Raw genomic sequence first — 16326 nt, 5'->3', positions numbered from 1 at the left:
CAGAGGAATCACACTGCGGGGTCACACAGAGGAGTCACACAGAGGAGTCAAACTGCGGGGTCACACAGAGGAATCACACTGCGGGGTCACACAGAGGAGTCACACAGAGGAGTCAAACTGCGGGGTCACACAGAGGAATCACACTGCGGGGTCACACAGAGGAGTCACACAGAGGAGTCACACTGCAGGGTCACACTGCGGGGTCACACAGAGGAGTCACACAGAGGAGTCAAACTGCGGGGTCACACAGAGGAATCACACTGCGGGGTCACACAGAGGAGTCATACTGCGGGGTCACACAGAGGAGTCACATTGCGGGTCACACTGAGGACTCACATTGCGAGATCACACAGAGGAGTCACACAGAGGAGTCAAACTGCGGGGTCACACAGAGGAGTCAAACTGCGGGGTCACACAGAGGAATCACACTGCGGGGTCACACAGAGGAGTCAAACTGCGGGGTCACACAGAGGAATCACACTGCAGGGTCACACAGAGGAGTCACACAGAGGAGTCACACTGCAGGGTCACACTGCGGGGTCACACAGAGGAGTCACACTGCAGGGTCACACAGAGGAGTCACACTGCGGGGTCACACAGAGGAGTCACACAGAGGAGTCACATTGCGGGGTCACACAGAGGAGTCACATTGCGGGGTCACACAGAAGAATCACACTGCGGGGTCACACAGAGGAATCACACAGGGGAGTCACACAGAGGAGTCACATTGCGGGGTCACACAGAGGAGTCACACAGAAGAGTCACACAGAGGAGTCACACTGCGGGGTCACACAGAGGAGTCACATTGCGGGGTCACACAGAGGAGTCACATTGCGGGGTCACACACGCCGCCCTGCAGTGGCTCCGAGGTAGGTGTAGTGCGGTAGGTGAGACAGCAGGGGGCGCTCGCCTCTCACGGTGACCGCTCTGGGAAGCGGGCCCCTCCCACCTGCCGGCTCCCAGGTCTCCCTGCGTTTCCGGCGCCCCGCCCCCTCCCGTCTCTCCCCGTGTGTCCGCAGCCGTAGGGACGGATTCATCATGGCCGCCTCCAAGCCTGTGGAGCCGCAAGGAGGGCCCGGGATCCCGCACTGGAAGCTGGCTCTGGCCGTGGGGGCTCCGCTGCTGCTGGGAGCCGGGGCGGTGTATCTATGGAGCCGGCACAGGTCTAGCAAGAGGGACGGCCAGAGGAGGACACCGGAGGGGAGGGCCAGCCCGGTACCCAGCGGGGGAGGGGGGACCACCGCCAACCCGGAGATCAACCCCCCGCCGGAGATGGTGAGAGCCCGGGGAGGGGAGGCAGGGCTGAGGGAAAGTGAAGGCTATCCATAGGAGGACACTGACTGCATGGAGTCTGCACAGTGACATGTGCCCTTTATCTGATTGCATGGAGTCTGCACAGTGACATGTGCCCTTTATCTGATTGCATGGAGTCTGCACAGTGACATGTGCCCTTTGTCTGACTGCATGGAGTCTGCACAGTGACATGTGCCCTTTGTCTGACTGCATGGAGTCTGCACAGTGACATGTGCCCTTTGTCTGACTGCATGGAGTCTGCATAGTGAAATGTGCACTTTGACTGCATGAAGTCTCCACACTAGCATGACCTTGTCTGGCTGAATGGAGTGTGCACGCTGACATTTGTCCTTGGCCGTATGGAGTCTGGGCGCTGGCGCGCGCCCCCCGTCTGGCTGCACGGAGTCTGGGCGCTGGCGCGCGCCCCCCGTCTGGCTGCACGGAGTCTGGGCGCTGGCGCGCGCCCCCCGTCTGGCTGCACGGAGTCTGGGCGCTGGCGCGCGCCCCCCGTCTGGCTGCACGGAGTCTGGGCGCTGGCGCGCGCCCCCCGTCTGGCTGCACGGAGTCTGGGCGCTGGCGCGCGCCCCCCGTCTGGCTGCACGGAGTCTGGGCGCTGGCGCGCGCCCCCCGTCTGGCTGCACGGAGTCTGGGCGCTGGCGCGCGCCCCCCGTCTGGCTGCACGGAGTCTGGGCGCTGGCGCGCGCCCCCCGTCTGGCTGCACGGAGTCTGGGCGCTGGCGCGCGCCCCCCGTCTGGCTGCACGGAGTCTGGGCGCTGGCGCGCGCCCCCCGTCTGGCTGCACGGAGTCTGGGCGCTGGCGCGCGCCCCCCGTCTGGCTGCACGGAGTCTGGGCGCTGGCGCGCGCCCCCCGTCTGGCTGCACGGAGTCTGGGCGCTGGCGCGCGCCCCCCGTCTGGCTGCACGGAGTCTGGGCGCCGGCGCGCGCGCCCCTCCCCCCGTCTATCTGCACGGAGTCTGTGTGCTGGCGCGTGCCCCCGTCTGGCTGCATGGAGTCTGCACTCCAGAGGGTCACACCATACTTGTACTGTCATCACAGAGAGTGAAAGTGAAAGGGAATCCTACATGTTGGGTTGTCACCAGAACAGGAATAGCGGGCATGTGGTTGCAACACAGTGCAGGGGTGTGGACATTTTTTAAAAAACTACTTGTCCCAGGGACTAAATCGGTGCCCCTCGTCCCGATCCGCTTGCCCTGATAAAAAATACATAAATGTAACCAAAACTACATGTAAATCTGCTTTAGTAATGTCGGGACTTTTAAAAACTAAAGTGGCTCTGTGGCGACTTAAACGTTTAATATGTTTAACTTGCCGACCTCCTCCACTCTTCCTACCACTCCATCCCCCACAGCTATCTCCTCCTGTGCCACCATCCCCTCCCTCCTAGATTGTAAGCTCCAAAGAGCAGGGCCCTCGAACCCCTCGTGTATCACATTGTATTGGTATTGTTCTGTCACATGTTCTGTCCCCCTTTGTAATGTACAGCGCTGAGCGAACTATTGGCGCTTTATAAATACTGTATAATAATAATAATAATGTTTACCATTGCGCTGTTTATCTCCTCCTCCCCTCCCTGCCTGTATGCAGCTCCTCCCCCGGGGACTGGCAGGGAGAGAAGAGACCTTGCAGTGTAATGAGCACCGATTGGCTGCTCGTCAGGAAAGGGGAGTGTCCCACTTATCTTTTATCCATTTCACTGCCAGAGCTGTTTTTGCGTTATTTGCACATGTTTAAAAAATCATTTTAGGCCTGAAGATGACACAAACCCCCCAAACATTGTATATTTTCTGAAATCAGGGATCCTAGAGAATCAAATATCGGTAGTTCCAATTTTTTATGTCACACAATATTATCACAAAGGTCTAGGAAACGCAACATTTCAGTACAAAAATACACTTGAATTAATTTTAGGACACAAAAAGCAATAAATTATCCAATGTTTTTGTAAATGATAAAAGACGAGGTTGCAGCGAGTAAATCGATATCCAACATGTCAGACCTTAAATTTGCCTGCGCTCGTGAAACGGCAACAAACGTTAGTACCCTGTATCTTCTATAGGCGACACTTTTCTAGGTCACCAGTTTAGTGTTACAGGGGAGGTCTGGTGCTATATGTGTGTAACGTGTATCGCAATCCACGTTTTCATGTGTAGTGTAGGTGCCCGAGCATGTGCTTTTACATTTGTGCATGCATATGTGGGGGGGCTTAAAAAAATTTGGGGGTGTTATATGCTTGGGTGTAACTTCCATTTAAAAAAAAAAGTAACTATTTTAAATCACATATGGGACAAAAAATCCCCTATGTGATGATTTTTGGTGACAGATTCTCTTTTTATGAGACATTTGGGGTCTGAAAGACCCTGCATATGTCCCCTGTACTACACTTAATGTGATGCAGTGCACATCGCACCCCATTACATTCTTTCCTGGCCTCAATGACCGGGAATCTGTTGAACGGGGACCCAGAAGTGACGTCACATCACCTTCAGGTCAGGAGAAGGGGAGCGGAGCAGATGTGTCCGCTCTCCTCCCTCCCCTCCCTATACCACATCCTGCGGCACCTACCGAACCAGTCTCAGGTCCGCAGATGGGAAAGCAGAGCCTGGGACATATAGCGGGGGAGAGGCTGACACTGTGAGCTTCTCCCTCTCCTCTAGTCGACGGCGAGCCGGGCCCACAGATGGGAAAGCGGAGCCCGGGAAACCTCACGCCGGGGGCGCGGAGAGGCTGGCACTGTGTGAAAGGTATTGGTGGCAGCGCTTCCACCGATTGCTTCACCTGACAGGTGAGCCCGCTGCTTGATTGCTAAAGGCCAAAAAAAACTACCTGCCCGGAACTACGTGTCCCGGGCATCAGGCGATAGGAATTGCACATCCCTGAGTTGTGTGGGTTTTTAGGGGTTAAAACAGGCAATGTTGAGGCAACATGATTGCATCCTCACTTCCTGTCATATGCCCTCTGAAAAGAGGTCCAATATGGATCGCTCCTGAGAGGGTGACACTAGTATAAATGACTCCTCTATCCAAAAACAAAAAACAAGTTTTGTCTTACAGTGGAACTTTATGGAAAATATTAAAAGTGTGCAGACAGATCCGAGACATCGTTCATCTGAAGAGCCGGAACTGACTTGTAATAGACGTGCGATATGTACATCATACTCTGTTAGCTTGCTTTTTGTCTTCATTATATGATTGTCTCCTACACCAATGGTGGCGATGTTAGCTCTTCATCTATTGTCTGGCTGGTGGACATGGCATTCTTACTTCTTAAGCTGTGTGATATTGACACACACACGCACACACACCAGGATTTTTAATGCAGAAGAGACTTGTTTTATTCTCTTTTCGGTATTAAAGTTACTGATGTGCCTGTCCACCTCTGTACAGTGAGCTGTGCATACACATGTCATTGTGCCAGTTCAGCAATGCTGAGCTGACTGAAGTCCTGCGCATGCATGGGAGTGACACCATCTCAGCCTGGCCAATGAAAACAGCCAGCAATCAATACCTGGAAATCGGCTTCCACAGCTGTCAGCAGCCAGTGCAGAGCTCCAGGACGCCACATTGCTTGACTAAAGATGTGTATAGATCCATTTTATTATGTTTTTAGTCAAACAAGCTCCCCAACAGGGACATGCATCTTTCTTCAACTCCCTCTTTCCCCCATGTCCTCTCTGCCTGGGCTCATCATTTCATGCCGCTATCGCAAAACAACATCATTGGTGGTCGTCGGCTTCTTCCTTGTTTTTTGCTGACCCACCATAATGTATGCCCTGTATGGGTTCTGGGTGGTTTGGTACTGATTGATTAACCTCTTGCCGACCGTGCATAGCCGAATGACGGCTTCACCGCGGCCGGCCAGTTCTGAGTGGACGTCATATGACGTCCTCCCAGAACGCGCTCTCCTGCGCGCCCCAGGGGGCGCGCACCCGGCGATCTCCGTGATCGCTGTGTCCTACGGACACAGCTGATCACGTGATGTGGTGAAAGGCCGATCCCACCGGCCTTTTACCACGTGATCAGTGGTGTCCAATGACACGCTGATCACAGGGAAATGCAAGTGCCGGTTCTCGGCTGCACTTTCCTCACGCTGTCAGATCGTGAGGAAAGTACTGCAGAGAACCGGCAGTTGTCAGAGCGGGGATCGGCACCGATCATCAGGGCACTGATGATCAGTGCCCTGATGATCGGTGCCCAGCAGTGATACCCGCAAGTTCCGCCCAGCAGTGCGCCCACTAGCCCCGCCCACCCGTTCCCAGCAGTGCACCCACCTGTGCCACTCTGCAGTGCCACCTACCTGTGCCCAGAAGTGCCACCTACATGTGCCCACCTGTGCCACCCACCTGTGCCGCCCACCAGTGCAGCCCAGCAGTGCTGCCAGTCAGTGCCACCAGTCAGTGCCCAGGGGTTGTGCCAGTCAGTGCCGCCAGTCAGTGCCCAGAAGTGATGCCAGTCAGTGCCGTCTATCAGTACCCATCATCAGTGTCACCTATCAGTGCCGCCTATCAGTGCTGCATATCAGTGCCGCCTATCCGTGACCGCTAATTAGTGCTGTCTATCAGTGCCGCCTATCCGTGCCACCTCATTAGTACTGCCTATCAGTGCCCTTTAGTGCCGCCTATCAGTGCCGCCTCATCAACGCAAATCAGTGAAGGAGAAAAAATACCTGTTTGAAAAATTTTATAAAAGAAACAAATAAACTTTTTTTTTTTTTTCAAATTTTTTGCACTTTTTTTAATTTATAGCGCAAAAAGTAAAGCGCCCAGTGGCGATTAAATACCACCAAAAGAAAGCTCTATTTGTGAGAAAAAAATGATCAAAATTTCATATGGGTACAATGTTGCATGACCGCGCAATTGTCAATCAAAGTGCGGCAGCGCTGAAAGCTGAAAATTGGCCTGGTAAGGAAGGGGGTATAAGTGCCTGGTAGGCAAGTGGTTAAAAAATAAAACCACGCCAGAGATTTCCCTAGGCACTGGTGTTGTAGTCCTCCCAGGGGAATCATGGGAGGCCAGGCTACATCACCAGAAGCAGGAAATAGGAAAAAATGTTTGATTTGACAGATGACCTTTTATGATGTTTTTGAATGCAGGGCTGCATGAACCATAACTTGTTGGGTTTGAGGGTTAAAGATCAGTGTTTATTCATATTTCCAAAAGGTGGACTATGCCTCTAAAGAAATACAGTACTCAGCTGTTTGTGTTGTTGATGCTCTGATACAGCTACAATCACCCCGAGAAAGATGTACTTGGGATTTGTGTACTCATTTCATATATATATATGTGTGTAATTATTTTTGAACCCTTCCCATCCGCCCATTACCTATAGACGGCAGACGGAAAGCAGTGCCAATGTGGGCTAACGCACCTATACGTCACCCCACATCGGAGGTTCCTGCATGCAGCTCACAGAGCACGCACCTGGCAGCACAGCGATCCATGTGTCACCCGGACACCGCATTACACATTACCACTGTGTCCTGGTGATCGCATCGTGTTTTACCCTGTGATTGCTGAGTCCAATCACAGCAATCACATAGTAAACAATACAAAGTAAAAGGAAAGATCTGTTCTCTCTGCTCTCACTGTGAGAGCCGAGAGAACTGATGCTGCAGCCTGTGAGCGTACAGCAGCCTGTCAGGCTAGTTGTGCACTCAGACTGCAGTCCCAGCCACCCCAGTGTCCCTGATCACTGCCCCGTGTAATGTAAATAAAAAATGCAGCCAGCCCCTGTCACCTGTCCCAGTACTCACAAAAACACTGCTATATGCCATACCAGTATCCTGATCGCCACCGTACCCCATACCAGCGTCCTGATCTCCCCCATGCCAGCGTCCTGATCGCCGCCATACCATATACCAGTGTTCTGATGTCAGCCATACCAGCCTCCTGAACGTCGCTATACCCATATCAGCGTACTGATTGCCGCCACATGTCAGCGATCAGCATTTTAGGGTCTCAACTGATCAATTTTCAGATATCCCATAGTTTGTAAATTCTATAACTTTTACACAGACTTAATAATATACATTGTTTTGGGTTATTTTTACCCAAAAGATGTACCAGCATCCTGTTTGCCCCCATACCAGCATGTTGATCACAATCATACCAATGTCCTTATTGGCACTGTACCTCATACCAGCTTCGTCATCATCACCATACCAGCGTCCTGATCGCTGCCACACCCCATACTAGCTCCCTGATCATACCAGCATCCAGTATTTTAGGGTCTCAACTGATCAATTTTCAGATAAATATCTGTAGACTCTATAACTTTCACACAGACTAAATAATATACACTTTTTTGGGGGGGTTTTAACCCAAAATATGTAGAATACATTTTAGCCTACATTTTTGAAGAAAGACTATTTGCAAAATTTTTATAACAAAACCTAAGCAAAAAAAGTTTTTTTTCCAAATTTTAGGTATTTTTTAAATTATATAGCAATGAATTAAAAAAAAAAACTCAGTGTTGTTCATATACCACCAAAAGAAAGCTCTATTTGTGTGAAAAAATAGGTAAAATTTCCTATGGGTTCAGTGTTGCATGACCGCACGATAGTTATTCAAAATTCAAAAGTGCTGAAATCTGAAAATTGGTCTGGACTGGAAGAGGGGTGAAAGTATTTGGAGTTGAAGTGGCTAATAGCCATAGTGCAGTTTATTAAAGTGGTAAAGGCTCAATGTTTTTTACCTTCATGCATTCTCTGCATGAAGGTAAAATGCAGCAGTGCCCCCAGCACCCTCAATACTTTTCTGAGACCAACTGCGATCCATCGATGTGCACAACAGCTTCGGCTGTCCCTGGTCTCTGCCTCCACATTGGCGGAGACCGCAAGCAGAAGCCGTTGGCTCCCGCTGCTGTCAATCACAGCCAGTCAGCCAATGAAGAGAGAGAGTGGGCAGAGCCAAGCCGTAGCTTCATGTGTCAATGGGCACATGGAGCAGCGAGTGCCCCCATAGCAAGCTGCTTGCTATGGGGGCACCCGACAGACAGGAGGAGCAAAATCACTGCACACAGCAGGTAAGTATAGACATGTTTGTTATTTTGTAAAATTATAAAAATAAGCCTTTAGTATCGCTTTAATCTCTACACAAAAATGTAAAATGGGCCCTGTTCAGGTTTATGCCATAATGCAGTATGCGGTGCAGTGTGGGCATTCACACTAATGCGATACTTTAATGCAGCATTATAACTAACACACACACAAAAGGTGCATGTACTGCTCTTTGTAACGCAGTGCAATGTGGTGCTCTGTCTATTGAGTATTTTGGGGTGCACCTAATAAGTGAATGCCACTAATTCATGCCAACGTGCAAAGGCAATGGTGCTACAGTGTGAATCCAGCCCAATAAATCTCTGTGGGGATTACTCCAGCCATCTTCTTTGTAGACCCCCACACAGACCTCAGAGGCAGTGCTGACCAGGTGGAGAGCGGGATAGTGCTCACATCTGTGTTGTAGCCAGGTCCTGTCCTGAAGTGTGCAGGCTCCAATGCTGGTTCTATAGAGATGAATGGCAGAGTTCTCTTGGCTCAGTGTCACAGCACCTGGCCGGAAAAGACTAATGTGAATGTAGCCTAAAGATGGCCATATGCTGCCATTTCTCTATCACTAAGTGGAAAATAAACTGCACAATTCCTCTATCCACACAAATGGGGTGGATGAAGGAATCCCCCACAGCCAGAACGTTTTATTCTGACAACAGCAATGATCAGCGGCTGTAGAGTACAATTAGGGAACAACTTGAATTTGTTGCTCACATTGGTATTGACAGTCTAAATCTTGCAGGTTTTTCATTCATTTGGCACAATTCTCCCGCTTACATACACACCGCTGAAATTGTGTCACAAATGCCTTACTGCCCACAGCTTACGATGTCACTGGTTGGACAGCAGCTATCAGCTGACCCTCTGATCACCTCAGCAAAGACACCTTCTCTTCGGCTCCATTGAAACCTGTGTATTGCCCTGAAATATACTGTAAATCTCCCTTCAGCGTGCTGTGGTTCCCTTCATTTTAAATAGCATGTCAATGCACCTTCCTAGCAGACCACACCACACATGCGTGTGTTTGCAGCATTCTGTATGGCAGCAGTGTACGTTTACATACCGGATATTAACACATCATGATTTGTAATGGGTAAGCATTTATTTAGAGAATTTTCTGTTTCCATGTGTGGTGGAACTCTTTAGTCACAGATGTGTTGTCAGCCTTTGTGCTGCGATGTGTAAATCTGCTAATATTGACAGGACTAAGCCGTTCTCTGATTTGTCTTTTTACTGCGACCTTCATAAGTCACTACATCCTACAGAGTGAGGGTTGTGCTGGTGAACTATGACCCGGAAGATGATAGGGGGGTGTGGGCAATGCTAGGCATATACAAACACACTTATGCTGTATGTAAGTTCAGCAACCAGTGTGAAAATAATCAGTCCTTGGATTTCAGTAAACCTAGATGTGGTTGTTGTGGAGTAGTGCAGTGTACAGTCAGCTTTGTTCTCTAATTTGCCGTAATAAATATGCCCTAAAGTGAGTCACTAAATATCAGATCAGACATTTGCCCATTCCCTAAATGACTGAGAATCAGATTTCAGATGTGTTATAATTTTACTGTCTATAGTTACATGCACAGTGACAACATTAGTGATTCAGCTGATCACCATTTATTCCCTCAGACTCTCAGAATGTTGTGTGAGGCCCACGTCACACAAGTCAATCTGTCGCTGAGACACAGCGTCAAAGTTTGGGAAATGCTGAAGTTTAGTCTGCTTAGATTTCTTCCTTCCTTGGTTCTTCCCTTCCCCTTCATTAGCATGTTGATGAGGTTTTAAAATATAACTTTTCCAACTTCATTACATACCTTATTTTAGACCCTGTGATGTTATCACTTGGCCCCTATGCTTCTCTAAGCAATGCAGGTAGAACATGTCTGGTGAGAGGGGCCGACAGGATGCTGTACACATCACTCTCTGAAAACTTCAAACCCTACCAGGTGTTGGCCAGGTATAGTAATGTAGGGGAGGAAAGAGGTGATGCTGGATGTCCTAACTAAGAAAAGGTGCGGGCTGTAGCTAACTTACTGAAGCTCCTAACACATACACACTGCAGTGATATCAGACTAAATAACTTCAGTACAGGAGAGGAGCCTGTATAACTCTGCTAGATTGAAGAGAAGGAGGAAGTTCTGCTTTAATTATTCTATGAGGTTGTCACCTCTCTGCCCACAGTCATGATATTCTCCCCTGCTAGTGATTGAGTTTCAGCAGCATTTTGAACTTTGTGGTAACAGAAGTTCCATTTCAGCAGTTTTACAGCTGGCAGAGTCCCCACTGACTGAATTGCCCGTCTGACATGGCCCTAATACCATACCTGCCAATTGCTGCAGATTCCCCCTGTGTACTGCTACCTGAAGAGAGTTGTAGGTTGTGTCACAGAACAGGAGCTGTACTCTGCTGTCTATGTATGGACTCAACCCTGTGACAGAGCACATGCCTTGTGCTACATCGGTGTACCTACAGCCAGAGGCAGCTTGGAGCTGTTGTAATATACGCTGTGTGTTTTGTTTTCTTAGTTACTTTGGTGATAGAAGAATTTAGGTGTGATTTAGAGGAAACACAGGGGCTGCCAGTGCTGATCTCTCCTTTCTTTAATGCCAGTTTGCTGGCTGTCTTTCTGACCCTTGTGCTTCAGTAGTTGGTCAGTGACCTGGAAGGAGTATGCTGAATTGGGACTTCTTTTTCTGAGATTTCTGATCTGCGTCCTTTTTTTTGTTTTGTTTTCTGACTCCGTATTGAAGCCAGAGTTAGAGGATAAGTCCAGCATGCCAGAGGCCTCAATAGTTTTAAAAGCACTGCAACATGCAAAATTGGTGCTTGGTTTAAATGCCATAGCTGTACGTCAATGGCTGCACCTGGTTGAAAAACTCTCATTGTAAGAGAGACCTATCCTTCACAAACATACCCATTGACACACAGAGTGCAGCTCAGCCCCCCCTTCTCCTGTGTCCTCTTCTCTGGCTACGACTGACAGCAGCGGGAACCAATAGCTCCTGCTACTTTCTCTGAGCCTACAAGGAACGAGAAAGCCGCTGCTCTCTTCCAGAGCTCTGGGTCGAGATTGAGCTCACATGAGTATAAGGGGCAAGGGGGAGGAACGGCACACAGAAGGGTTTTTTTTAACCATAATGCAGAGAATGCATTACAGGATAAGTTCACTTTTTGGTAAAATCATAAATGCACATTTTTTTTGCAGTTAAAATGTGTGTTTATTATTTTTTTCTGCAGGAGCCTGTAAAGCATTGTACCAGCGATCAGTAGGTCTCTGGTGCCATGCAGGTCTCCTGCAGATCTGTCCGTATTTCTTCTTGCCTGTATGGGATGTACAAGCAAACAGATACTGAAAGGAATATTCAATGAACTTCCACAGCGTTGTGATAGTTCATTGAGAACTACAAGCCGACAGCCGCTAAGGCTGTAGGGGTTTGTAGTTTCTCATTCACATAGGCGTGACATGGTCGGACGGGCAGAGCCCTGTACAGCCACGTTTTTCTTTTAAATTTGACAGCTCGCGGGGGGGGGTCCCCTCACTTACCATCAAATGCTTTCATATCATGTTACACCCTGAATATGGGTATGAAAGGTGAACTTATACTTTAAAGTAAAAACCTTCTACCTTTGGCACCACTTTAAAATCTGGTTGGTTTAAAATGATTGGAATCGTGTTCTTAGACTGCACAGAGTATTTTCTTAAAGGTGAACTAACCCGTTAAGCGATCTTCAGGACTAAAATGTGCTTTTTGTTAAAAGCTTAGTTTGCTGTTGTATAAAATTCACAATTCTCCTCCAATTGCACCAAGCACCATAGGAAGCAGCACTCACAATGTAAAGAACGCTGTGTTGGGGGGGGGGATGATATTGCACAGTACATGGGGGGGAGTTACATTTCTATACATGTCCATCTTGTCTCCATACAATGATATGATTATTTAGACTAGAGCAGGGGTAGGCAATCTGTGGCTCTCCAGCTGTTGTGGAACTACATATCCCATGAGGCATTGCAACATTACAAAACTGACAATTACAGCTATGACTTGCAGGGGCATGATTGAACTTGTAGTCCTGCAACAGCTGGAGAGCCGCAGGTTGCCTACCCCTGGACTAGAGGATTTCCTTTTTTAAAAGTGTTTTGGAATCTCCTCTAAAGGGAAGCTTCTGTACGTACTTAGACATTGGCATTAACTCACCAGAAGCATCCTTTGGGTTTTCCTGTATTGATTCAGAAATCCATTAACTGATTAAATGTAAACATACGCATTATAAAGGCTGTGTTGTGAAAGGAGAGTCAGTGTGGTTAATGGATATTGTCTAATATATCAGCAGCAGCACATAGTACATTACTGCAGATTCATTCATTTGTTGAGCAGGCATTGCAGGGTGAAGGATTTCTATCTGCATCGTATTTTCTGGAGCTAAAACATTGTGGCATTCAAAAGCACTGAAATCTGATTGCTAACTGAAAGAATCTATGCTTTGTATGGTGTCTTTGCAATATTTTGTAGGTTAAAGTGTTTAGATTTGACCTATTATATTCTTTTGGTAAATCTAAAGGAAAATTGTTTAATGTATGGCCAGCCTTAGCCGTTAAGCTGGCCATTCTCACTGCAGATTATTTTAGATTTATCAACAGCTGTGTTTTACAACAATTTATTGAATTTACATTCAGTTAGGCAGGCTCTTGTACTGTATAGTTGTTTGTAGATGTAAAAGATCGCGTACGGATCGTTGTGGTGCATTTTTGCAGAGCGTTGACAGATCATTCATAACTAGAAAAGCTACAATTTCTGGGGAAATTGTGTGAAGTGTTCTTGCCTCCACCAGTAGTCTACAACTGGAGTGGGCGGAGTAACTGGGTGGAGTGGGCGGAGTAACTGTTGTGTGGTTGGAGTGGGTGGAGTAACTGTGAAAAGGTTGGAGTGGGCAGAGTAACTTTATGGAGTGGGCAGAGTAACTGTGTGGAGTGTTTGGAGCGAGTAAAGATAGTAAACATTACACTAACCAACTGATCACATTTAAAAAGTGCACATGGCAAGCTTGATAGAGTGAGAAATGCATTTCAACTTTTAATTATTTATATAGCACATTTAATTGCAATGTTGTTGCCCAAAGTGCTTCACAGTTACATTAAAACATACATTTATAAAAACATTAGCAGCATTATCACCTCAAACACTCTCTACTGTAGAAAACTTATTTCCAAACCTTTAACCAGAAGCTGTTCAAACTGTCACCAAGTCAAAATTAGATTTCAAATAAGGCAGAGAAGAGCGGTTAAAAACAAACTGCTCCAAATTGCTCACTTCACTGGCGTCTTCAAAGGGTCGTAGTTTTAAAAACTATGAATCCTACAGCGAAGAGCTTTATATTGTGAGAATCACAAGACCCAGACCTACATTGTATTGCATAGTATGTCTCTGAAATATTAAAAACGAAGGCACAGTCACAGTTTAGAAATTGCCCTTCAAATTTGATCTGGCTAGAGTGGAGTTTCAATGAATGTCAATGGGCGGCGTGAGTTGCAAATAAATGGTCATATTGTGAAAACTGTCAGGGCTATGGCTTAGCCGTGGACATTTTTAGTGGCAGCAGGGATAGCTGAACGTTGTGATATAAGATATGTGTAGGTGGGCTTGAAAATGAGGGAGTGATGTCAGTTTAGAAATCAAGTCCTGATTTTTCAGCTCACACTCTAGCTTTTGTCAGCTCCCACTCTAGTTTTGAACATTCTGCCATTCATTCCTATGGGACTAATTTCACCACAAAAACGCCGACATTTCATGAACCATTGGGCGAAACGTTCCACAAAGTAATAGCACACCAATCGGGAACAATCCGCATGTTTCAGTATATTACGGTCTATGTAGTGTAAAAACTGTGGGAGGAGTTAGGGTGGTAAATTTGGCTATAATAATAAGAATATATATGTGAGATAACAGTAAGTGGTCTTGCCATGGAAGAACACTTAATGATTGGGCTGCCTGAACCAAATGCATGTTAAAACACCATAATCTACCTGATAAATCTAAATAGGCCATCATGGAGATTATACAATCATCTGCAATGTGTTTGGCAAGCTGTGGGCTTAATGCACATTGGCGTTTTTTTATAAGCTCAATAAATGCTAGAGGAAAAAAAAGCTGGATAAAAAGTGCTGACAATAGCGTTTTGGTGCCAGCTTGTATTAGCATTTAAGAGCTTTAGTGTTATTACAGTATTTGTAGAAAAAAGCTGTTAGCATTTTAGCATTTTCAACGTTTGTTCTGCCAGAAAAACACTCCCAAAATACTACAAAAACAGCGTTTTTCAAGCTTTGGCATTTAGGAGAGAAAAAAATTACTAGCCAAAAATAGTGTGCATGGACACATCGGATAACAACATTTAGCTTTTAGGAGCATTAAAAAATGCTGATAACCGCTTCTAGGATGTTTACAAAACCGCTAGTGTGCATGGAGTCTTAGAATGCTCTTGTGAGGTTTCCTGGATTTATTCTTCATTGGTGGAAGCTTTTCAGCATACTTGCTGTTTATTTCAAAGCCTTGATTGTAACTGAACATGCTCATTCACATGACATCGACATTCTTCTATATAGGAGCTCATTTTCAGGCTAACGTGCGTACGTTAAAAACCATTACAGCTAAATTTCAGGATCAGAACTATTGTCTATATAAGAGTTCAGGTTGGCTAATCCTCCTCTTCAGCAGAGATCAAGTGATCAGAATGAAACTGAAGGGAGTATCAAGCAGTATTTTCTTCAGACGACGTGAGAGTTTTAGCACCTCTGTTACATGTGGATTGACAGTCAGTTCACTTTACTTTAGCTGGCACTTCATCTTGGTGGACTGACAGGCTGCAGTCACTGAAGTAGTGATCAGCCCACAGAATTGTTGCCTTTACTGTATGTGGGTGAAAGGTACATATTAAATGCTGTCACTGAAGGAGAGGGACAATGTGAGGAGAAATGGAAATTGACAGAATCCGCTTACAGGTGGAAGCTGCCTGGACAGAGGTCAGGGGAGCACAGAATAAATCAGACTCCGTATTGATTGAGGAGATATAAAACACAATAAACACTTCTTCTTTCATTGTCTCATATGCCATTCTGTAGACTGATGGCTGCTGTTTAATTTTAGCTTTAGGGATACCGCATAAAATTCTGCATTAGGCCTGTTTAATTTGCCGCAGCCTTCTCCGCCCTGCAGTTCTCAGTTCCTTTCAATGGTCAGCTTCATCACTGAAGGGAGAATTTCTCAAATTGATTTTACAAGGTTCCTTTTTTTATTTGCTAAAAATAACAAACATGTTATACTTACCAGCTCTGTGCTATGGTATTACACAGAGAAGCCCTGTTCTTCTGGGGTCCTGGCTCCTCCTGCTTTCCAAGTACTCGCATAATAGTCTACTTGCTATGGAAGCACTTCTGTGGGCTCCATACTAAACCGCACTGTATGGGTCTATTGACACACACACAGTGCAGATTGGCCCCACCCCCTTATCACTGGATTTGATTGACAGCAGCAGGAGCCAGTGGCTCCTGAGCTCAGCGAGGAGAGAGCGAGCAGCACATCTTTGCTCAGGGAACAGCGCTGGATCGACATCTTGCTCCGGTAAATATCTATGGGGGGGCAGGGGGGATGTGTACATATAAGGTTTTTTCCTTAATGGAAAGAATGCATTGGGGTAAAAACCTTTATCCTTTACAACCACTCTAAAGCTTAAGTTCAGTTACAAAGGAATACTTCAATTGAATAAGAAGTGTCTGGTGGCTGTTCTTTGTTTGAATCTTCAGTCCTTGGCCCCCCAAGTCCTTTGCCCCAGGAAAATGAAGCAGAAGGAAAGTGTGGGCATAGTTGTCACTCTTATTTGAGTGCCTATGACAGGTCCAGCAGCTCGTAGTAACCCTTGCAGCGCTGCATTACTGTTGCAGGAGTTACTATGAGCAGCAGGATAGGCACTTATTAAA

The 16326-nt window shown here is 47.0% G+C and overlaps 1 protein-coding gene across 1 annotated transcript in view; it reads left to right on the top strand.

Annotated features, from left to right (window-relative positions):
- The first annotated feature begins 982 nt into the window (after positions 1-982).
- TOMM70 (translocase of outer mitochondrial membrane 70) overlaps positions 983-16326 on the top strand; it is a 48323-nt gene continuing 32979 nt past the window's right edge. Inside the window, exon 1 of the mRNA XM_089682967.1 lies at positions 983-1275. Within this exon, the coding sequence (XP_089539093.1) occupies positions 1039-1275 (237 nt within the window). The 5' untranslated portion in view covers positions 983-1038. The remainder of the gene's footprint in view (positions 1276-16326) is intronic.

Source organism: Staurois parvus, unplaced genomic scaffold (genome assembly GCF_062004578.1).
Source record: "Staurois parvus isolate SC_StPar_1 unplaced genomic scaffold, SC_StPar_1.0 ptg000299l, whole genome shotgun sequence".
NCBI classification, from domain to species: domain Eukaryota; kingdom Metazoa; phylum Chordata; class Amphibia; order Anura; family Ranidae; genus Staurois; species Staurois parvus.
Note: the sequence above shows the minus strand (reverse complement) of the source record. Positions and strands in the feature narration are given on the sequence as shown.